This window comes from Ostrea edulis, chromosome 4 (genome assembly GCF_947568905.1).
Source record: "Ostrea edulis chromosome 4, xbOstEdul1.1, whole genome shotgun sequence".
NCBI lineage: Eukaryota > Metazoa > Mollusca > Bivalvia > Ostreida > Ostreidae > Ostrea > Ostrea edulis.
In genome coordinates this window covers 14,104,474-14,128,340 of record NC_079167.1, presented here as the reverse complement: position 1 = coordinate 14,128,340, position 23,867 = coordinate 14,104,474, and the positions used below count along the sequence as shown (strand labels likewise).

Below are 23,867 nucleotides of genomic sequence, written 5' to 3'. Positions count from 1 at the left end.
ACATTTACTGGACACATAGAAATAAGATATTTTGTATAAAAAAAAACTTTGGATACACATAGAATTGGACATCTTGTTCTTGGTGTTGAGGTTAGTTCAAAGTCACAATCTTTTCTTGTCAATTTCAACTACTTTATGATATAACACGAATTGAACCAGAGTGTGTTACAATGTCAGTATGGCAAGTATCGCTCAAGAACTTTGTACACAAGAACTAGGTAGCACCAAGCAATCTGTTAGTATAAGATTTGAAATGTATCAGTTGGTTTGCGAATTTCAGATTTAACAAACTTTAAAACTCAATTGCTTGATCCCTTAAAGTTTATCGGCAGTCCCATGGACTTTGAGTTATATCGAGTCATGCACCTGTATTTTAAGTCTTTTTACCAAGCATAACCAACAAGTACTTCCAAATTTAAAAACAGATGGCATTTCCCTCAACATTTTCTAAATTTTTATCGTACTTTTTGTGCTTAAAACAATTCGAGTTTTTAGCTCCCCTGAGCTGAAAGCTCAAGTGAGCTTTTATGATTGCCTGTTCGTCATCTGTCTGTCCGTCTGTAAACTTTTCACATTTTTTACTTTTTCTCCAGAACCACTGGGCCAATTTCAACCAAACTTGGCCAAAAGCATCCTTGAGTGAAGGACTTTCAAGTTTGTTCAAATGAAGGGCCATGCCTCCTTCAAAGGGAGATAATCACAAAAATGCAAGAATAGGGTGGGGTCATTTAAAAATCTTCTCAAGAACCACTGAGCCAGAAAAGCTGAAATTTACATGAAAGCTTCCTGACATAGTGCAGATTCAAGTTTGTTAAAATCATGGCCCCCGGGGGTAGGATGGAGTTGCAATAGGGGATCAAAGTTTTGCATACAAATATATAGAGAAAATCTTTAAAAGTCTTCTTCTCAAGAACCACTGGGCCAAAAAAGTTTACATTTACAGTGAAAGCTTCCTGATATAGTACAGATTCAAGTTTGTTAAAATCATGGCCCCTGGGGGTAGAATGGGGCCGACAATAGGGGATCGAAGTTTTACATACAAGTATATAGAGAAAATCTTCTGAAGAACCATTGGGCCAAAGAAGTTTACATTTACATAAAAGCTTCTTGACATAGTGCAAATTCAAGTTTGCAAAAATCATGGCTCCTGGGATAAAAGTTTTACATGCGAAAATATAGGGAAAATATTTAAATATGGTCCAAGGTGACTCAGGTGAGCGATGTGGCCCATGGGCCTCTTGTTTAAAAGATACAATAGCATTGATAAAAAAAATACATAACATGAAACAAGAAACTTCATCGACACAAGTGTCAAAATTCGGTGACTACTTCTTGGTGCCATTAAGACTATTTTAGGTTTCCAGTAAATGTATCAGCAAACCGTTTAGAAGCCTTATTGATTTTGTATTTTCCATACAGTCATTCCATCATATAAACATGTGATTAAACATAGTTATCTAAACTTGGAGAAACTATACAATATATATAACTATAATGCAGAACACAAGCATAGCATGCTTGCATTGTTAACTTTTAAGGCAATCAAAAAACAGTATACAAATAGCAAATACAAAACTAAAATGGAGTAATTTTATTTATTGTTCAAGTTGAAGACATTAATTTATATATACATTTGAAACTTGCACATATTTCATACAAACAAATTATTTGTTTTGATTTTAGAATGAAACATGAATATATTATGATAAAAAACAAAAGCAAGATAAAAACAATCTAATTAAAATTAGATCCTTTGATCCGCTCACTTATATCGCTACACAAGGATTGGCTATTAAATCGATGGTGTAAACTCGGGTCATTTGGAACATTGAATTCTTACTAATAGCTACCGAAGTATTCCGGTAATCAACAACGTGCCAGACACGCTGAGAACACCTCAAAGAGAGTATAGTTTGACAAATATTTGTTGTTTATGTGGATTTTCATTTGTTGTAAGAGAGACCGACAGTGAAGGAAACTCTCAAATCAAGAAATTGCAGAAATTGAAATGAAAACTTACAGAGGAAAAGGTTGATGTGATTCGACAGATGATTAATTACCGGGGCGGGGGTTAGGAAAAACTGCTATGATACATTATGTACATTCTTTATTATTCAGCACAGCTATTAACACATCTTTCTGTTCCTCTCAAAGATTGAATCTTGCAATCTTTCAAAACTTATAATGTGCACCAATAGTCGGTCGCCATAATTGTTGTTGTCCTGAACTTATAGTTTACCGAATGCAAATATAAAGAGTTCTCTGATTGGATGAACATATCCATAAATATGATTAAAAGGTCACTAGATTTGACCTCCTTATGCGATTTCGTTAGATTCTTGTGTAGCGATATACATGAGCAGATCAAAGAATCTAATTTTAATTAGATCGAGATAAAAAGTAAGGAAATTAATTTTGAAAAATGAATAAAATAATTAGCATATGGATAAAGAGGATATATAAACTACAAAATATAATTGCTCGAAGGAAAATCATGGTATTGAATTTTTTTAAGGTCATCTGAGACACTCAGGTGACCTATTGCTATTGGTCTGCGTCCGTAGTTATCATTTAACATTTTTCACTTCTTGATAACTACCATTCCAATTCTTTTCAAATTTGGTATAAAGCATCTTTGGGACAAGGGGGACATGAATTGTAAATTTCAGGACTCCTGCACCCCTTGGACCTCAGGGAGGAGGCAAAAATTGACCAATTTTCAAAAATCTTCTCTACAACTGCACATCTATGAAAAACTATTTCATGATCCCAGGGGTAGAGGTTTTGGTCTTTCAAAGACCTTAACACATATAGTCGCCCATGTCCTGGTGCCGATAAGCAAGAGTTTTGGATCCAAAATGATTTTCTCGGTTTGTGCCATACAAATAGATAGAGGTAGGGAATCTAAAATTGCCTCCAGAAGGGTAGCTAGTTCAAAACATCATTTAAATTCTATAATTTAATAGTTACTTTTCTCAATTAATTCAATCTTGATTTTCATGCTTAGAAATGTTTTTCTATGTGTGAATTTGTTCTACAGGAGACAACAGTCATAACTTTCAAATTTTTCATTTGAGGGAATAAAATCATATTTCCCCCAAACTCTCGTACGCTGCTGATTCCACTGAAAATATTGTCCCCTAAAAGTCGAGGTCCCCAGATGCTAGTTCAAAAGTAGCACAACATATGAATATCATTATACATAAATATTTCTGTAATAGCAACAACATACTGAATACAATGTCCTGAGGAATAGAGTATTTATATTCACTTTTGTGTTTATTTTAACAGGACATACTTAATTCCACAAGCTCCGAGAACCTGAAAACTTTGTTCAAAGAGAGGAAGATTACTTTTTACATGGCATCAGAGTATAAAAGATTCAAGAACAGAGTCCTTGGGATAAGTTGGGACAAACGAGCCATTATGTACCAGTCGGACAGATTCAAAATGTTGTCATTCCCCAAGGCAAGTCTGGAGTCTGCATTTTGGGATTGCTTTTTCAAAAGAAAATTGAAGTTAAACTAACATGCTGGCTAAAATTAACTAACTTCATATGTTCTCTCATTGGTTTCAGGGTGCATCTATGAAAATCTTGAAGGAGTCCTCCGGGGCACTTTTTGACATTAAGGCAATAACCCAGAAAGACACCAGTAAAATGGAGGCTCTGGTGAAATATGTTCATGAAGAAATGTCGACAAATAACCAGTGTCTGTGAAACTGCTGACCAGTAAGGCTATAAACAGATCATAGCCTTTGGAAGTGCTGTAAATAATATGTTGTAATAATGTAAATGGTCTGGAAAGATTCAAAGCCATGAGAATCCAGTTTTTATTCATTCATGTACATGTCAATATTATATTCATAATAAAATCGTGTTTCTGTGTTTCAGTTTTTGTCTGCTACATAATACATTAGGGTACGATAGTGAATTTGTTGGAATGTGAAATTTTGTAATTCTACCATTATCCAAGTTATAAGAAGAATTTTCACTAAATAGGGTACATTGAATCTCTTTACCTACTTTCTCTGCAAACACTTTTACTCATGAACACTCTCACTCCAGTTCACATTAAACAAGATGTGTTTGTGAAACACAAATGCCCCTGAAGATGGCCAAGGTCACAAGGGCAAATATCTTGGTATCAGTAGAAAGATCTTGTCAAAGAAATGCTCATGTACAATATGAAAGCTCTAATATTTACCATTTAGAAGTTATGACCAATGTAAAAAAAAAATTAAAAGTAGGTCAAATATCAAGGTCAAAAGGTTCAATACCAACGGAAAGATCTTGTAACAAGGAATACTCATGTGAAATATCAAAGCTCTATCTCTTACTGTTCAAAAGTTATTAGCAAGGTTAAAGTGTTCAAAAAGTAGGTCAAATTCCAAGGTCACGGTCACAGGGTCAAAAATGTTGGTACCCACAGAAAGGTCTTGTCAGAAGGAATACTCATGTAAAATATCAAAGCTCTATCCCTTACCCTTCAAAAGTTATTAGCAAGGTTAAAGTTTTCAAAAAGTAGGTCAAATTCCAAGATCAAGGTCACAGGGTAAAAAATGTTGGTACCCACGGAAAGGTCTTGTAACAAGGAATACTCATGTAAAATATCAAAGCTACCCACGGAAAGGTCTTGTCACAAGGAATACTCGTGTAAAATATCAAAGCTCTATCCCTTACCCTTCAAAAGTTATTGGCAAGGTTAAAGTTTCAGACATAATGACAGACAGGACAAAAACAATATGCGGACGACCACCCCCCCCCCCCCCCCACCCCCCCCCCCCCCCCCCCCCCCCCCCGATCTTCTTCAATCTCGGGGGCATAAAAAAAGGAGGGGGGGGGTAATCATTTGAAATTTTAATTGAAGTAAACACTGAAGCTGTTTTTCATTAGGGAATACCTTGAAAATTTACAAATCTTACAAGAAAATATGAAAAAGAACAACAAAAAGAAGTCATAATTTTCCAAGGTTTTAAATCAATCATAAAACATGTAAATAATAAAACAATGACCATCACAGTAAATGAAATCATTTGATTGGAGTAAACATGATATTCAGCTCTATACCCGGTAATCAATTATTCTAGGGACTGTTGTGTTAAAATACATATACCTGATTATAAGCAATACAGATACACCAACTGTAGTAGACATAAAAAGTGGCAAGATTTACTAGAAAGAAATATAGTCTTTTTCTACTTCTGTTCTCCAGACAGTGTCCGAGATATAACCCTCTGTATCACTGGTTCTTTGTCTAACAGTTCTTGAGACTCTGATATACTGCAAAGCAGAATGGCTGACAACAAAGCTCGGGGTACAACCTGAAAGTAAAGACATAAAATACTTTCAGTGATTTGTGGCTAAATTTCATCATATCTTAATTTTTTTATGGACTTTGTTTTGTAAGGTATCTGACACGGATACTTCAGAGTCATGTTGGTCATAACTGATAAATGACTCCCATTATTTTCAGGTTGATGGTCATGAGACTTTCTCCCATGCTAAATACATGTACACCAGTTGTTTCCAAACAAAATTAATAGAAAACTAGAGATTGTTTTTAGGAAAAACTAATGTCTCCCCAAATTGGAAGTGCTCCAAATGAAACCTCCTCCCCTTAATGTACTGTATGGTATGGAGGAGAAAGCATGAGCAGGAACTTGGACATTATGAACTCCCATAACCACATAGAAGAAATGTTCACAAACTATTTTACACCCTCCACCCCTCAGATCCACTATAACTTTAAGGAAAACAATTGGATCCTCCTGTCCCTATAATATGCACATCTGCAAATGGCACTGAAGCATTGTACAAAATTTCAAGTCTATTGGATAAGCCACATAGGAGGAGAGACGTTCACAAGCTATTATTTACGTCCTCCACCCCTCTCGGATGAAGGAAGTGGGGCTGGATTGGACACACCCTATGGAAGCCACCTTTCAGCACCATACGCCAGGCCCTGACCTGGAACCCGCAGGGCAAGAGAAAGAGGGGACGTCCAAGAAACACCTGGAGGCGTGACTCGGAGGCAGAATTGAAGGCGCAGGACATGACCTGGCACGACGCAGCAAAAGCAGCCCAGAATCGTGTTAGTGGAAGGACTGTCGTTGATGGCCTTTGTTCCTCACGGAACGACGGGCCTAAGTAAGTAGTAAGTAAGTATCCCTCTTAGATCCACTATAACTTATGAAAATAATTGGATCCTCCAATCCCACAAATATGCACATCTACAAATGGCAATGAAGCATAGTACAAAGTTTCAAATCTATCAGATAAGTCATATAGGAGGAGAAGGGTTCACAAACTATTTAATATCCTCCACCCCTCTTAGATCCATTATAACTTTTATGAAAATAATTGGATCCTTTTTTCCCTATAATATGCACATCTACAAATGGCAATGAAACATTGTACAAAGTTTCAAGTCTATCCAATAACCCCCATGCCACATCGCTCACCCAAGTCACATTGGCTCATATTGAAAGATTTTTCCTATATATTTGCAAGTAAAACTTTGATCCATATTGTGGCCCCAACCTACTCCCAGGGGCCATGATTTTTACAAACTTGAACCTGCACTATATCAGGAAGCTTTTGTGCAAATGTAAACTTCTTTAGCCCAATGGTTCTTAAGGAGAAAATTTTTAAAGATTTTTTTTCTATGTATTAAATATGTAAAACTTTGATCCCTTATTATGGCCCTATCCTAACCCCAGGGGTCATGAGTATAACAGACTTTAATCTGCACTATGTCAGGAAGCTTTCATGTAAATATCAGCTTTTCTGGCTCAGTGGTTGTTGAGAATAGGCTATTTTAAGATTTTCCCTGTATATTTGTATGTAAAACTTTGATCCCCTATTGTCGCCTCATCTTACTCCTGGGGGTCATGATTTTAAAAAACTTGAATCTGCACTATGTCAGAAAGCTTTCGTGTAAATTTCAACTTTCCTGGCCCAGTAGTTTTTGAGAAGATTTTTAAAGATTTTCCCTATATATTTGCATGTAAAACTTTGATCCCCCTATTGTCGATATTTTCAGCTCTTCTGGCACAGTGGTTCTTGAGAAGATTTTTAAATGACCCCACCCTATTCTTGCATTTTTGTGATAATCTCCCCTTTGAAGGGGGCATGGCCCTTCATTTGAACAAACTTGAAAGCCCTTCACCCAAGGATGCTTTTGGCCAAGTTTGGTTATAATTGGCCCAGTGGTTCAGGAGAAGTTGAAAATGTAAAAAGTTTACAGACGGACAGACGACGGACAACAGACGATCAGGAAAGCTCACTTGAATTTTCAGCTCAGGTGAGCTAAAAACAATATGTCTCCCCTTGAAAGATGGGAGACGTAATCATTTACCCGAGTCAAACTTTCTAAGCAGGTTAGTCATGATCTGTAGACCACCCTTATTAATTTTCAGGTGGAAAGACCAAATTTTTAGGTGAAAGATCACCTTACTTTCTATGGGGGAATTCCAGAAGTTTACAAAATAAATTATTGACTCTAGGTATATACTGCACCTGAGAAAGAGGTGTGGCAGTTTCTATGTGACTAGATATGGGGCGGTTTTTGATTTCCTCTGACATGCTGTCTGTGCCATAAATAGACTGAAGCAGGTAGTCCCTGCTTTGTTCTGTTGACAGGCCAGAAAATCTCTGAAAAACGAAGGTACACAAAATTTAACCAATTCTTAAAGAAAAATTTACTATATATATAATTATAGATTCCTGTGAATAGAGAAGACATGCCATAATTATAGATTCCTGTGAATAGAGCAGACATGCCATAATTATAGATTCCTGTGAATAGAGCAGACATGCCAGCATGACTAGAAATATAACAAACTTGTTCAGTTACGTACCTTTATAATGCCAACAGCTCTGTGAAACAACTTGTTGTTGCTGGAAATGTTGGGAAAGATATTCAGGTTAATTATGTGTGAAATTGCATAACTTTAAAAAGGATCATGACCATTTTTCTTTTTTTCATGTATTTCTTATCTATTGATGTGAAGTAACAGATACATTGTCTGATGATAACAGTTTGTATGGGGAGTATCATCCTCACAAGTCAAGGTTTTGTGATTACCACACAAGAGTATGTAATCACAAAACCTTGACTTGTGATGAGGATGGGGGAGTATAGGTAATTGCAATTAGTTTAATTTAAAAATGTTGAAATATAAAAGTATCTGAACCAAGTTAAACATGGAAACCAATGTCAAATGTTTTACACATACATTTATGGCACAAAACTGTATGACATGTTGATATTGGGTTTAATGTGATCTTTATGGCACAATACTGTATGACATGTTGATATTGGGTTTAGTGGAGTCTTTATGGCATAATACTGTATGACGACATGTTGATATTGGGTTTAGTGTGGTCTTTAGGAAAAGAAAGAAAAGTGAATATTGTACTTCTCAGATAGCTAAAGCATTGTTTTGATCTAAAAAAAAAATGTCAATAGTTGTATGTGATATTTTTGTATGATTAAGAAATTGAACAGTATCAGGTGGTTTCCATGAAAATGATCATGACTCTTTGAACCCCGGTAATATACATGTAGCAAAACAAAATATCTATCATAAAATAAAACTCGGCCCTTACTGTATATTAGAATTAAGCATAGATTATCAATCATCATGGAAAAATAATTATTTCTTGTATATAAATTTCATTATTAAAGTCTCAGTCACACAAAGCTTGCAACATACAAGTAGTTACAACTGGAAATGGCAAATCGCAGATTAAGCGCAAGATAAATCATACAGGCCATGGATAAATCATAGAGGCCATGGATGATCGTGAGCAAAGTCAATCGCAGCAAGGTCTTTGTTCAAAACCCAAACCAGTTTTCGACGACATGTGGTCGCACGCAAGTCACCCTACCAGTCGTGCAAGGTCGCACCACCAAATGTGTATGATTTCTGGACGTTATAGTTGTAATCAAATCATACTACTAATCACAATACTAAGTGATTGATGGTGCGACTGGTTGTACAATCTCCTGATACAGAATCATACGACTACTCAAGATCTGTTACGACTGGTTGTATGACCTTACAATCAATGTTACCACCAGCTTTGGGCTTGTCCATGTACAAAAATAGCATACTGTATACAGGGGAATATCCACTCCCATTTTATTTTCGCCCTCGTCATTGGGCGAATTTAAGACTGGGCAAATTGAATTCTTTTAAAATGACTTTGGCTAATTGAATTTAAAATGGGATGAAACTGTCTGCAAGTCTAGAAGGGCGAAAAAACACCGAGCAAAAACAACATAGTATACAGTGTCAGTATACAGTGTCTGTATACAGTGTCGGTATACAGTGTCAGTATACAGTATACAGTATCAGTATACAGTGTCTGTATACAGTGTCAGTATACAGTGTCAGTATACAGTGTCAGTAATCAGTATACAGTATCAGTATACAGTATCAGTATACAGTGTCAGTATGTCAGTATACAGTGTCAGTATGTCAGTATACAGTGTCAGTATACAGTGTCAGTAATCAGTATGCAGTATCAGTATACAGTGTCCGTAATCAGTATACAGTATCAGTATACAGTGTCAGTATACAGTGTCAACATGGTTCAAATGCATATCCAGCAGTGAAGACCTGATACAAGTGCAAATTCATATGCAACAAAAGTTTCTCAAGCCACAATTCTACAAAGGTTGGAGATCTGGAGAAATATCTGGTTCTTTACTGTCATTCCTTTTCCTCCATGAACTTGCTTTTTTGGATGGCATAAGGGCGTGCCAACTGCCTAACATATGAAAATTCCAAAGCGATCTGGCTGCAATTGGTCATAAGTCACAGTGATGAATCTTATGATCAAACATTGGTGATAGCGATGAGTCACAAGTCACTGGGACTGATTCTACACTAGTCGTTGGTCACTACTACTAGTCACACAATTAAATGCGACTCACTGGGACTGATTCTAAACTAGTCGTTGGTCACTACCACCAGTCACACAATTAAATACCACTGATCTTGTGATTGATCTTTTGTAAACACATGACCAATCAGAACATCATTTGCATGACCTAAAACTCAACATTTCACCAATAGGGACTTGCAACCGAGAGTTGAAGTCATAGAAAAGAACTCCAATACATCATGATGTCACCAAACTGCTATAAATCATACTATTCGATGCGACTGAGGCTTTAGATATTTATATGAAAGATGCAGTATAAAAGAAGTTAAGAAAGTTGTTTAGGAGATAACCTTTACCTGACTTTGAGGTCCACCATGATATTCTGGAAAACTTTTCCCTTCATGATGTGAGCACCTGTTGTGATGGCATTACAAATCCACTTTGCACTGATCTCCTCAAACAACATGGAGAACTGGTGAACAGCCTTCTCGCCGATCAGGGAGGCAAGGTTTTCTTTTGGCAGAGATATCTGGACTTCTACATCTGTTGAAATTCTCTGCAAAATGTCTTTCTGGTAACTGTTGTCTCTCAACAGAACAGGGTACATATGATGTAATTTATATGTATGGGATGATACAATTTCTTTATCAGTTGTATAATAAACTATTCAAGTGGATGAATTACACCAGTCTGCTATGAAATACAAACAGTATTCAATAAAGATGCTAAGTTGTACTAAAACTTACTGTGTGAGAGTTACTGGCAAAAGATATTAGGGCTTTTTTGCAGAGGCAATTTGTCATCTTTTCATCTACTTTACCATCTACAGAATACAGGAATAAAACAGAAGGGTGTTATCGCAATTCACCTTTGAATTAGAACGCTTTGGCCGATATAGTATTGCGTTGTGTGACGACACAATTGAATCTGTTTGTAATACAATTGCGAAATGCAACAGAAACTCTCATTGGTCCATATGTATAAGTCCGCCCAAATTCCCTTATACGGGAGTAGTCAGCATTAGAAAACATGACGGCCAGATGCTAGATGAAAAAAAAACTTCAAAGGGAGAAAGAGAAAAAGTTGTATTCTTGGGTTGTTGTTTCATAAATTTAATATAAAAAAAATCCTAACATATTTTCCTACTATACTTGTGTCCGAACATACCTTCAAATATTTATTAAAGCCCCATACGACCCCAAAACTCGATCACAGCTTTTGATGATTTCGTTCGTAGACGTAGACATGTTAGGTAGCCAGTCAATTCGAATCCCGGTTCATTTCCATATTGGCACAATAGCGTCTAGATGTGTACTAATACCCCACAAATATTTTAGCTAAGTTGTTTAAATAATATACCACCCCAGTCCTATTAAATGATAATTATTCAAATAGCTAAACTCACGGCAGTGCGGCTTTCATTAGTCACGAGCGGCCGCGCCGGCCGATCTCCATCTAATGGGCTTATGTAGCATTTTCGTTCATCTAGAGCTTATTTTACCTTTTCAAAAACTGGTACAAAAATGTTTTAATTTCTATTAATTATTCGTGTTGATAATAAATGAAGAGCGAATACATAACTTGCAACCGATTTTATGAATAAGATACCAATAACAAGAGTTCGAATTGACCAGCTACCTAACATGGCTACGTCAACAAACGAAATCATTTGAAGCTGCGAGTTTTCGGGTGGTGTGTGGCTTTAATGAATATTTGAAGGTATGTTTGGACGCAAGTATATAGTAGGAAAATATGTTAAGATTTTTTTATATTGAGTTTATGAGACAGTAACACAAGAATACACCGATTTCAGGCCTCAACCGTCCGCAGCTTTTAATGACCCGTAAATCGAAGGTTTTTATAAGAGGTGGATCTTTTCAGAGAGCTATGTACAGTTCTCCAGCTACACTGAATCCGCTCGAGAAAGTGGGCGGGCTGTAATCGGCCAATGAAAACTCTTGTTGTATTACATCAAACATGTTATTCAAATTGTTCAATTGTCTCATTCAATTGTGTCGTCACACAACGCAATACTACATCGGGTAAAGCGTTCTAATTCAAAGGTGAATTGCGATAAACCATAACAACAGTAGAACAATGCTACAACCTGTGTACCCATTTCAATCCTACATAAATCTAACTACCGGTAGATGTGTCGGAGCAACACAAATGCCCCCGTACAAGAGCCATAACTCTGCTAAAAGCCTCATGACCTATTTAATAAGTATTCTCATGATATACCTATAATTCTCTAACCCATATTTCAATTTAAAATACACGTATGACAAAGATGATGAGTGTAAACTGAATTATTTTAATTTTTTTTTAAATTTCATGTGGCTCAACTCTCCCAAAAATCATTTGACCAGAACCAAATACCCTTCCCAAAATTTCAATTCAAAATCTCTATGTACACGTATAACTGAGATAATGACAAGAAACCATAAATAAAAAAAAAATTCTAAGTCTGAGGGGCATAATTCTGACAAAATTTGGCTTAATGTAACCGAATATAGTTATGATATATCTATATCGCAAATTTCCATTCAAAAGGTGCATGTATATCTGAGAAAATGGGGCATAACTCTGCCAAAATCTTTTGACGAAACCCATAGATGGTCTTGACCTGTGTATTCTTGCGATGTATCTATATCCTGAATTTTAAATTAAAATTTTAATTTAAAATGTCCATGTATGAGTAAGGAAGTCCAAGGGGCACAACTCTGTCAAAAATCAAAGACTTCTCATGATGTATCAACAGGTGACTCGAGATGGCTCGAACTTTTGATTTCTTGAAATGAAATCACGGTCCTTATTCTTTCTCTATGCAAACTATGCAAATTTACTATCAAACTTTTGATCTCTCGAAGTGAAATCTCCCGAAGTGGTGGTAGCATATACACAGCTTAAAAAAAATTCCACTTGGACCTTACCTGGATAACAAGGAATGCTGGCTTGGCCTTGTTAAACCTGTGTGTTTTTGTTATATATAATAGGACTAAAGAAAATTTTTTTGATTAGTTTTGACCAAACAATGAAACAGTAATTTTGAGAAAATTATTAAGTGAAATGCCAATGAAACATTGTTACATATAAGAATGTGTTTTGTGTATAGTGACTAAAAATTGTGACAATTAATATTGTGCTCTGTGTCGTGACTGTGAAACTTTAATATTCCTTTCTAAGAAATTTGTTGTGTAATTATGTACAGACTGTACATGTATATCTAATTTAGCATAGAAAAAAATAGATTAATAAATAAACTTTTAAAAAATATTTGTATTCATGCAGGACTAAGTTCTGTGTTGTTGAAATCAACTCAATTACCTTAAAAATATGAAGAAAAACCCATTTCAAAACAAGCCCAGGATGTTGTAAATATGCAATCCAGTTACCATGAAATAGGAACCATTATGGTTGGACCTATAATTTTCAGATTTGACTTGACCTTCGATCTCTCAATCTCTCTGAGTTTTATAAAGATTCCTTGATCTTTGAGTTATAGAGAGTCACCTGCATGTACTTAATTTCAGTTATATATAAGCAATCAAAGCCGAGATAATAAATGGAAACTGAATTACGACAAAACAATGGAAAAGGGTAACACTATATGCACCAGTCATTTCATGGAGGGTACATAAAAAAATACGTATAGGTTAGTGCTTACCTCTAGATAGGTAAATCACAAGATCATTTGGCTTCACAAAAGGTAATATGTCCTTTACCATATTATCAAATGAAATCTGGAAATGCACTCCCTGAAATTAATTTTTTTTTCTGAATTACTTACAGGAAGACAGGAATACAACATTGAATTATTTATGTTGAATTTCTTTAAAACAATAAAATCTAAAAATACATGTAAATGATGCTTTCGATTCTGACAATAAATGTATATTCTATACTGTAAGTACTGCCATACAGTATTGTACCATAGTTTGGCGTGCTTTCTTTTGTTAAAAGTGTGAGTTATCTGTACATAACCCACACTTTTCTTCAAACCCCGCCCACATTCTCGAAAAAAACAAAAACAAAACAACATCACTGTCCACTGTATGAAGTTCCTCCAGATCAAAATTGCACATATCACACACGGATAACTGACGCAGACTAAGTTCTCCAAATAAATATTCGCAGTGAATCTCACTTGAAGCTTGAGACACGATAATATCATCAATGGTTTCGTCCCAAAGACTTTCTATTTCCATATTCTCCTCAAGTCGAGAAACATGTGTACGTAGAAATACGGGTATCATTTATAAAGAGTTTTATAAAAGACCCAGTCACGTGATAAGAACGCGTTTGAGAGATAAACTTGTTTACCGGACAGAGTGAACAGCAGCGGCTAATCAGACTTGTGTTTCTTTTATGGTTCCGCACCTTATAATTCTTAATTTTTTTTTTTTTTTCGCTTATGTTACACCAATTTTTTTAATCTATTGTATATACATGTAAATGTTTTTCAGCCAATTTAGTCAAAATATGTATTACAATGAAGGATATCAAATAGGATTTTTAAAAGAGTAACCACCATCATCAATTAGATATTGCTAAATTGTTAAACAGAAAAATGCACAAATATGGGTTCTTAGAATTTTAATTGTATTTAATTTCAATTCTTTGAAGCAAATACCGGTACTAGAAGTCGGAGAATGAGTAAATGTGAAATAAAAATATCAAAACCAACAGTCCAAACATTTATATGCATGTTAAAAACGGCTTTTAAAAAACAATTAATGTTAATTTTTCGGTGATAGAAAGTCATTTTGATAGAAATATATGGTGTACAAAGTGTAATGTAAAGACCAAAAATATGGCATCATATTGTAAACAGGTGACCGCGCTTCCGAAAGCTATAATGAATAATAGTAAACTATGGTACAAGTCATTTACCCCATATAATATTGTTGATTATGTTCAGATACCCGATGGGCGTGGTCATAATGACCACGCCCATCGGGTATCTGCACATAACCAACAATATCATATGGGTTAACTACTACAAGGATACTAATTTAAATGCTAAAATTTCCAAAATGAAAAAGTAAATGGTGTTAATTATATTCACTGTATTACTTAATGAAGCTTACAAGATAACTGAGGTCCCCATCATTGTTCCTGAATGATTTGTAGCCTCCATCCAAAAATCCCCTCACATCAGAAAGAGCTAAAAGTGTTATATATGCAATATACATGAGAAAAAACCCAAAAGACAGTCATATATACATGTAAGATAAAACAAGCAAGCTCACTGTGTACAAGCCAATGACCGTAGTATATATTATGGTCATCAAAAAATGGCAGCTGACCTCATCGGTAAGAATTTTATAATCATGATTTCAATGATTGATTATTCATATGCATCATTTTACGATAATTATCAGTATCCAGTGGAGTATTCTTAATGTTAGTCACTGCAGTTTTCTCCAAAGCCAGCTTATTTATCGATAAAACAACCTCCAAGTTTTGTAGTATGATGACCGTTACAAATATTCATGATGACCGTTTACTCCGATTTTGAATTAGGATTCAAGAAGCGACAGTAGCCTTCATAATAACTTGTATGAAATAGGTGCCATTGCTGGTTTACTTCTCGGGGTAGTCATGATGCAAAACCAAGGCTATTTTGACCTCTTCAGAATGCATTTAAATTGATTTTAATACACACCATGTAAATTCAATATATAGTATATGGTCATCAAATTCATAATTTATGGTCTTCGTTAAAACAATAAACATTGTTTGTTACGGTCATCATACTAACATTAAGAATACTCCACTGGATACTGATAATTATTGTCAAATGATGGTCAGCTGCCACTTTTTGATGACCGTAATACGGTCATCGGCTTGTACACCGTGATGCTGACTAGATTAAGAACTTACAAGCTCCGTATGTTGGTGGACACTCTGAAGCATCAATCATTCCCATGATTCCAAGGGTATTCTCACCAGCATAATATATACTGCCATTTGACTTCAAACTACAAAATGCATAATCCTGCATTTATAGGTCATTGCCTAAAGATCAGGGCCCTGTTGCACGAAGATGAGTTAAATTTAACTGACAGTTAATCTCTAGTTAATGCTATATAAATGTAAGAGTTAATAGGAAATTAACTGTCTGTTAAAGTTAATTAACCATTGTGCAACTGGGTCCAGGAAATATACCCACCCAGTCATTAAACAGTCAAGCAGACAGAATTTGTAAGGTCTGTTTCTGCACAATGACCGAGGGTGGGCATTATTCATATTTACTGATATTCAGTCAACCTCTGTAGTACATATTGTTTAAAAATTCTTAGCACTTCTAATTCTAAGAGCACAAGTGTATATGCTAGTTATTAAAACCAATCATTTATTACTGTATAGCGTACGCTGCATACTGATCCACTTATTTCAATGCTTCATGAAAATCATTACACCAATTCAAAGATATAAGTGTTATTTTAACACATCATACCTAGTTCCTGCAAGTTCCACTATTTGAGCAACTTTTTTCATGTTCTCTTTAGTATAAAGCTCATTGCAAACAACTTGATAGCACCGAAGGAAAGATTCTGTCTGCCTACAAAACAAATATTCTCATGGTTATGTATACAGATATTAGTCTATCAAGAGTACCACAAACGGTACATAATACGACCGTGAAATGCTTACATAGGGTGTTTTTCTTGTGCTATAATTTGTATAACTTTGCTTCAGGTATTATCAGCCATCATGAGGCTGTGACAAACTTTCATAAAACAAAGGGTCTTAGCTTAAAAATCTAGATTTCCTCAAATGGACCAAGTTCAACAACCTGTAATTTTTTCAAAAATGGAAGAAAATCAAAATCCTTCCCCAGATGCACATCTTCAATACCCATACAAACACTCCACAAAATAAGATGGTCCTCACTTGCAAACTGTGGGAGGAGTTGGGCGGACAAATTATGTACCCTCCATAGAATATTAATTTCCAAATAGACTAAGTTCAACAACCTGTAATCTTCTCAAAAATTGTAGAAAATCAAAATCCATCCCACATGCACATCTTCAATACCCATACAAACACTCCACCAAATAAGAAGGTCCTCACATGAAAACTGTGGAAGGAGTTGGGCGGACAAATTATGTACCCTCCATAGAATATTAATTTCCAAATAGACTAAGTTCAACAACCTGTAATTTTCTCAAAATTTGTAGAAAATCAAAATCCATCCCACATGCACATCTTCAATACCCATACAAACACTCCACAAAACAAGAGATGTTTGTAAAACACATATGCCCTCCATGGTGCAAAATTGAAAAGGGTTATACACACACATCATTTAATTGATAGTAGTATCATCAATTCAAAATATTGAGCAGACAATATCTTCCTATGTAAAGAGTGAATTGACCATGTGACCTAAAAATCAATAGGGGTCATCTACTCCTTATGCTGTACCAGTGTACCAAGTTTGGTGTCAATCAAGCAAATAATTCTTAAAATATAGGAGACAATATATTACTATGTCCAGTTCAACAATTGACTTTTGACTTCAAAATCAATAGGAGTCATCTCCTCCTGAATATACACCACTGTACTAAGTTTGATGTCTGTCAAGCAAAGGGTTCTCAAGATATTGAGCAGACAGTATATTCCTATGTCCAGGTTGACCCTTGACCTTTGACCATGTGACCTTAAAATCAATAGGGGTCATCTTCTCCTGAAGACGTACCAGTGTACCAAGTTTGATGTCTGTCAAGAAAAGGGTTCTCAAGATATTAAGCAGACAGTATATTCCAATGTCCAGTTTGACCCTCGACCTTTATACATGTGACCTCAAAATCAATAGGGGTCATTTTCTCCTGAAGATGTACCAGTATACCAAGTTTGATATCTGTCAAGCAAAGGGTTCTCAAGATATTGAACGGACAGTATATTCCTATGTCCAGTTTGACCCTTGACCTTTGACTATGTGACCTCAAAATCAATAGGGGTCATCTTCTTCTGAAGATGTACTGGTGTACCAAGTTTGATGTCTGTCAAGCAAAGGGTTCTCTAGACATTGAATGGTCAGTATATTCCTATCCCCAGTTTGACCCTTGACCTTTGACCATAAAATTAACAGGGGTCATCTACTCCTTAGGATGTACCAGTGTGCTATGTTTGATGTTTTTCAAGCAAAGGATTCTCAAGATATTGAGCGGACATTATATTCCTATGTCCAGAGTAGATTGACCCTGACCTTTTGACCTGAAAAACAATAGGGGTTCTCTTCTACTCATAACCAACCCACATATGAAATATCATTATCATCAAGAGAATGGTTCTCAAGATATTGAGCAGACAACATGTGGTCTACTGACCGACCTACCAACCGACCGACAGGTGCAAACCAATATGTCCCTCTTCTTTGAAGGGGGCATAGGGCATAAGAAGGCTCTCACTTGAAAACTGTGGGAGGAGTAGGGCAGACAAATTATGTACCCTCCATATAATAATTATTTCCAAATAAAGGGGCAAAACTCCTGGAGAAAAGATCGAAATGGATCAATATTGCAGTATGATCTAGAGTGACCCACAAAGAAGCTACACAGCAAGTTTCAGCATGATATGTGAAAGGGAAATGAAATTATAAAGAGAAAACCCCGAACGGACGGATGTACAGACATCGCTGTACCATAATACGTCCCGTCTAAAGACGGGTGTATAAAAATTATATATGACAATAATCCAACTGACATTCCTCCTCGAATTTAGGTCCCACGATCTATTGTATATGTTTAAAATATACAAAAACTTGTCCAAACCAGACCAGAAAAAAATCTTTAGTTTCGACAATTTCTCAAAAACTGGGTTTCACAAATATAATTCAAAGTTGGATGCCAAAATAGGGGTACAGTTTACACAACATTTCCGACTGCACATACTTTTGACTGTATATGCTAGTAAGTAGCTTGAAAGTTTCACATTTGAGCACAATCAAGACTTATAAATCAGTCTCTTACTTCAGTGCTACAGGCACTAAAATATGAATTCTGCTGAAATAAGTACACACACACATTATTCAATTTTTCTCACTTCCTTTACATCTGCACATTGTTACTAATCTGAACAAACATTTAAAATGTGTACAAATGTGGTACAAAAGACAGAAATACAAACCATGGCCGATCCACAGACAAGGCAGACAAAGTAGCACCTGCAAAGATGGTTTCCAAAAGGATTTTAGTTGCTGACCCGCTCTTCATTCGACTTGATCCAGTAATTGGTTCAGGCTAAAATGAAATAGAAGCATATGGAAGAAAGATTGCCTTATTACATAAACTTGCAACACCAAGGTTACATTTGTAAAACTGACAGGTCTGGACATAAAACTTACCCCTACAACAGGATTCAAGATGAACACTTTACTGATTGCTTTCATTTCTTCCATTTTGTTCACCACTATTCTCAAAATACAGCAAATCTCAATGAATTATAAATCTCACAATTAAATTACTAGTACAGTATCAAAAAGCAATATTGCACAGTGATTTAATAATCAGTAAGTGGCCAGTTTGAAATCTCTTAATTTCCTTGGATGATTCACTTCATCTGCATCATAAAAGGGTATTATTCTGGCTTTAAACTGCAATAAACTGGTGTCCCTTCCTTTGGGAGACTGACTCAGCTAAACACCATGGAAACCAGATGTAAGATATTCAACCTTTATTATTAGCCTTCATCACTGATGTTTTCAACTTTAACTATGACTGCTATTACAGAAATTTTGTTGATAATTAAGATACAATTAATACTAATAAAACACATGAACAACTTACCTTGTAAAAATGTTGTATCCCACTTTTCTATTGCATTATTTCTACCAAAGAAAATGTAAAATTATCATAATATGTCAGACTTAAATACAAGACATGATGAATATTGTTTTATAGATTTAAATTAAAGGCAAGATCAATATTGTTTAATAAGTTTCTAACTTGAAGTAAATCACTTACATTTCAATATTTCAGTCATCTGTCAAAAAGGGTTTTCTATCAGCTGTTCAGTTAGCAGTGCATTTGAGGGTGATGTGAAAATATTTGTGCATCATTTTAATGAATGTTTGTGATCTTATGATTTTTGCTGTCTTACTACACCTAAATTCACCCATCACCTTGCTAAGTTGGTGGGATTGAAGCCAAGCACCACAGGAGTGAACACGTCCAGGTTATCCAGGCAGTGCTGCAGCTGGCCTCCAACATAAGGGGCAGACAACCCACATGTAATGCCAATAAACAGGACCTGCTTCTTTCCAACTGTTGCCTGATGATATTCATATTCATATATAAGCTATCGGTGTGCACAATGTCTCACACGTATACACACAAAAAATAAAAAACTGCGGGGTTCACACTGCCTGACAATATTTACACAAATATACATGTTCATATTACAGTGTACCTGATAAATATTTGCAAAAGTAAATCAGTGCTCACATTGCCTTATGAATATTGTACAGAACTGGCATTCCCATTGCTATAGATACCCCTCCTTCTGATCTGTACTGACCTCTTTTAACATTTCCACTCCACAGTTAGGGTCATCCTCTGGAGCTTCCTGTGAGGTAAACAGAGCTCTGTAATACAGAAACAGGAAGTAATCACAGTCAATGCAAAGAACAGAAACTATTTACGTTTACTCATGTTTCGTCAGTTGTAATCCTTTGCTAGTTCAATGTTTATAATTTTTCATACAAGAACTCATGCTTGTGTCCAAAGAGGTTTGCTTTGTTTAGATACTGTATAACTGGTATTTTCTGCAGGTGGAAATTATTGCGATCAGATCCCTAAAAGGTAGCAAATTGTATTCTGTGTTTCCAATTTCTGCTGATGAATTAAAACTATCTATACTTTTATTATATACCCATCAATGTTTCGTTTTTTGATATTGTGGATTTCACAGTGCGATCCGGACACTGTCATTTTCTGATTCCGTATCAGTATCCTCTCTGAAGCTTATGACATCATAATGCATCAACGCAATGTTTTTTGTCGATAATATCCACTGTTTCACAAACAAAACTGCGTATTTCATTGTATGCCTATGTTTTTGATAATCTGGATTACATTTACTATCTTACAAATATGGAATTAAAAATACATAAGGGGGTATATAATATAGTTATCATTACTACAGTAACTTGATCCAAAGAGTTGGATCATGTCTTGTTGACAGGCGCAGATCATCAGATCAAACTTGTCTTGTTTGATCTGATGATCTGCGCCTGTCGACTCGATGTGATCCAACTCTTCGGATCGAGTTGCTATTGTAGTAATAATATATATACATGTATATCGGTTATATGTATCGATATATTTTTTGCGATTGTAATTTTTGCAGATTTGTCCTATCCGCAAAATTTCACAAAAATGGAAACTGCAGAAAATACCCGTTATACTGTATCATTGAGAGCATGCCTGTGGATCATAAAACATCTTAAGCTTAAGTCAAAATCCAAATATAAAGATGAAATGATGAGAAGAAAATCACCCAAAAATAAAATTGTTAATCAGTATTGTTTTATCAAATTTTTAGTGTCTTTAAATTAAGAGTTTCAGTTCAAAAGCAATGAACATCTTACAGGTGATTGAAATGATCCTAGGGCCAGAAAAGTAATTTTATAAACTATACGTACAAGCAATGAATGTCTAGGTTGTTGGTCGATAATTATGGTGGGATATTAAACGATAGAAACACGAGATAATTTCTGTTATAATCAGCTTCATTTTCTTGATTATAAACCCAAAATTAGAAACAACCTATTAGGCCCTAGACATTAATTCCTTGAATAACTACGGTACACGTGTAAGGGACATTATCAGTTGTATGACATAGTTCAGATGCACCACTTACTTGTCCCTCCCTGCTATGAGGTATTTAAAACATGGCACCTTGGACAACTCAGACAGCTTGCCATTGAAAGTCCTCTTAAGCAAAGATTGAAAATGAGTTTGATTTTAATTATTATATTAATGATTATAAATCCATTAATGATCAAAGAAATGTATCTACAAAACTCACTGCTGTTATGAAACCCATCCTGCCCGAAGTTCCACATCCACTCAACACTATAAGACCTGTTGCAGGATTCTGAAGAAAAATAATAACATCAATTGTTGTAAACTATTCCAAAATGTTGCAGACATCTAAAACATGTTCCTGTATTTTCTTTCATATATACATATACCCTCCTGAATAATTAATTATTGCATTGTGACATAGACACAGGTGCAGTATGTATTTATAAAACTATAAAAATAGCTTCTCTAAACAGAAAATGTGCATATTCAATGTCTGCACCATAAATACAATATTATATTGTAGTCTGTAGAACATATCAGCTGTGTTTTCATGCAACATTATTCACACTTTGAAATACAAGTATAACAGATGTATTTAGTCTACTGGGTTTTTTTTGTGTGTTTTTTTTTTATTGTTCACTGCAAGTATATACACAGTTGCAAATCAAAGTGAAACAAGGACATTAATATGATTGTCCTATAAATAAAAGCAATACCTAAACTTATTTTTACCTGTAAAGACTTCCTTAGTGGATTAAATTTATCAAAATCCAATCACTTTATCAGAAATTGACAAACCTGTAATATGGAACCAGCAACATTGATCAGTTTGTCCAAGGTGACCAAAACTTCTACATCAAATAAACTCTAAAAATACGATAATAGATCTAAGACTTTGAAGAAACTGTCTAGTGAATAATATGTATCAATCAGTTATTATATTATAATTTAACTTCAGTTGTAATACACAATTTGATTGGTAAATTTGCATTCATCAAACAAATTTAAATCATATAAGTCGTCTGCTGATAGTCACATGATGTAAGCACAAAGAATCCCAGTATATGCATGATGCTACAATATTGCTCCATGCCCCATTAAATTCATATTTTCTCATTGATATGAATCACACGAAATGTTTAGAAACTATAAATCATTAGAAATGAAGCTAATTACTACTTAGGCTTCTGACATATACAATATAAAAATGTAATTTGGAGCAGATAGCGCATATATTTTAAAAGTATATTCTGCCCAAAACTATTTTATATCATATAGTATATTACGAAATTTAATTCATAAGTGTACCTCACATAAACAACTCACTTTATACTCATTCCAACCGTCAAATATTTCTTGGTCACATTTATGAAGTAGAGAAACTATCTCTGCAATGAAATGATAAAGGTTTAATCATTTTCAGATAGTTCACTGATTACCAATATGAAGCTACCTATATCTGCACCTACCTAGTGGACTAGCCACATCTATTTTGTTTGTGATGGGATTGGCAGCCTCCGTTACCGGCGTAGACATGGTAGCCTAAACAGATGCAAAGACATCATCATCAAAACAGAAAGTATAGGTCTACATGAGTTATCCCCCTTAAAACACAATTTTCAGAACTCAAGTGCTCTGGAAGTGACGAAGTGAAAAGAATAAATCCTGACTTTTCTTTTTAAAAAAATCAATACCTCACTTCAAGCCTTTTCATTGCTATAAGTATACAGGTCCCTCTTTTATACATATATATTGAATAAAATCATAATGTCATTATTGTCAATGGTTTGATTTACCTGCCAGTGCCTCCCGCTAAAATGATTCTTATCAAATCAGCACTTGGTTTGTGGGTCATCTGACATCGCGTTTGTTAAATTACATCAAACATTCGATCTTGATTATACGTTTCCTGGTACAATTGTAACGCAGTCTCTGAAGTACTTCTTATCGCTACCGAAAATATTTTCCCCGCCCCCTTAAAATTTCACAAAAAATACTTATAGCTATTTTAGCCATTTACTTCATGAATGACGATTAGTCAGCATGTCATTAGTTTTTCTTCACTAATATCAAACAGCAATGTTGATAATTTCTGAGCTTAAAAAGAAGGCTTTTGGTCACAAGATATTTTTTTTTGAAATCGGGATCGGGAT

The 23,867-nt window shown here is 35.1% G+C and overlaps 3 protein-coding genes across 9 annotated transcripts in view; 1 reads left to right on the top strand and 2 right to left on the bottom strand.

Annotated features, from left to right (window-relative positions):
* Nucleotides 1-3,886, top strand: part of LOC125660671 (uncharacterized) — a 174,793-nt gene extending 170,907 nt beyond the window's left edge. For all 4 annotated transcript variants that reach the window (XM_056161979.1, XM_056161981.1, XM_056161978.1 and 1 more), the window contains 2 exons: nt 3,292-3,468; nt 3,578-3,886. In XM_056161979.1, coding sequence (XP_056017954.1) covers nt 3,292-3,468; nt 3,578-3,718 — 318 coding nt within the window. In that variant the 3' untranslated portion in view covers nt 3,719-3,886. The remainder of the gene's footprint in view (nt 1-3,291; nt 3,469-3,577) is intronic.
* Nucleotides 1-23,867, bottom strand: part of LOC125670354 (solute carrier family 17 member 9-like) — a 960,148-nt gene that overhangs the window by 46,487 nt on the left and 889,794 nt on the right. The window lies entirely within an intron of this gene.
* The window catches only part of LOC125670150 (glucokinase regulatory protein-like), a 29,722-nt gene continuing 10,813 nt past the window's right edge, over nt 4,959-23,867 (bottom strand). The window contains exons 1-20 of one of the 3 annotated variants that reach the window (XM_048905140.2): nt 23,511-23,864; nt 23,184-23,256; nt 23,041-23,102; nt 22,513-22,581; nt 21,935-22,003; nt 21,767-21,840; nt 20,423-20,489; nt 20,028-20,176; nt 19,693-19,733; nt 19,251-19,315; nt 19,034-19,146; nt 16,359-16,463; nt 15,782-15,879; nt 14,986-15,062; nt 13,563-13,653; nt 10,642-10,718; nt 10,252-10,451; nt 7,861-7,900; nt 7,520-7,654; nt 4,959-5,322 (exon numbers count right to left, since the gene is read on the bottom strand). In XM_048905140.2, the coding sequence (XP_048761097.2) occupies nt 5,197-5,322; nt 7,520-7,654; nt 7,861-7,900; nt 10,252-10,451; nt 10,642-10,718; nt 13,563-13,653; nt 14,986-15,062; nt 15,782-15,879; nt 16,359-16,463; nt 19,034-19,146; nt 19,251-19,315; nt 19,693-19,733; nt 20,028-20,176; nt 20,423-20,489; nt 21,767-21,840; nt 21,935-22,003; nt 22,513-22,581; nt 23,041-23,102; nt 23,184-23,250 (1,725 nt within the window). In that variant the 5' untranslated portion in view covers nt 23,251-23,256; nt 23,511-23,864 and the 3' untranslated portion in view covers nt 4,959-5,196. Of the gene's footprint in view, nt 5,323-7,519; nt 7,655-7,860; nt 7,901-10,251; nt 10,452-10,641; nt 10,719-13,562; nt 13,654-14,985; nt 15,063-15,781; nt 15,880-16,358; nt 16,464-19,033; nt 19,147-19,250; nt 19,316-19,692; nt 19,734-20,027; nt 20,177-20,422; nt 20,490-21,766; nt 21,841-21,934; nt 22,004-22,512; nt 22,582-23,040; nt 23,103-23,183; nt 23,257-23,510; nt 23,865-23,867 lie in introns of those variants that run through there. The other 2 variants (XM_048905141.2, XM_048905142.2) reach the window with 2 other exon arrangements.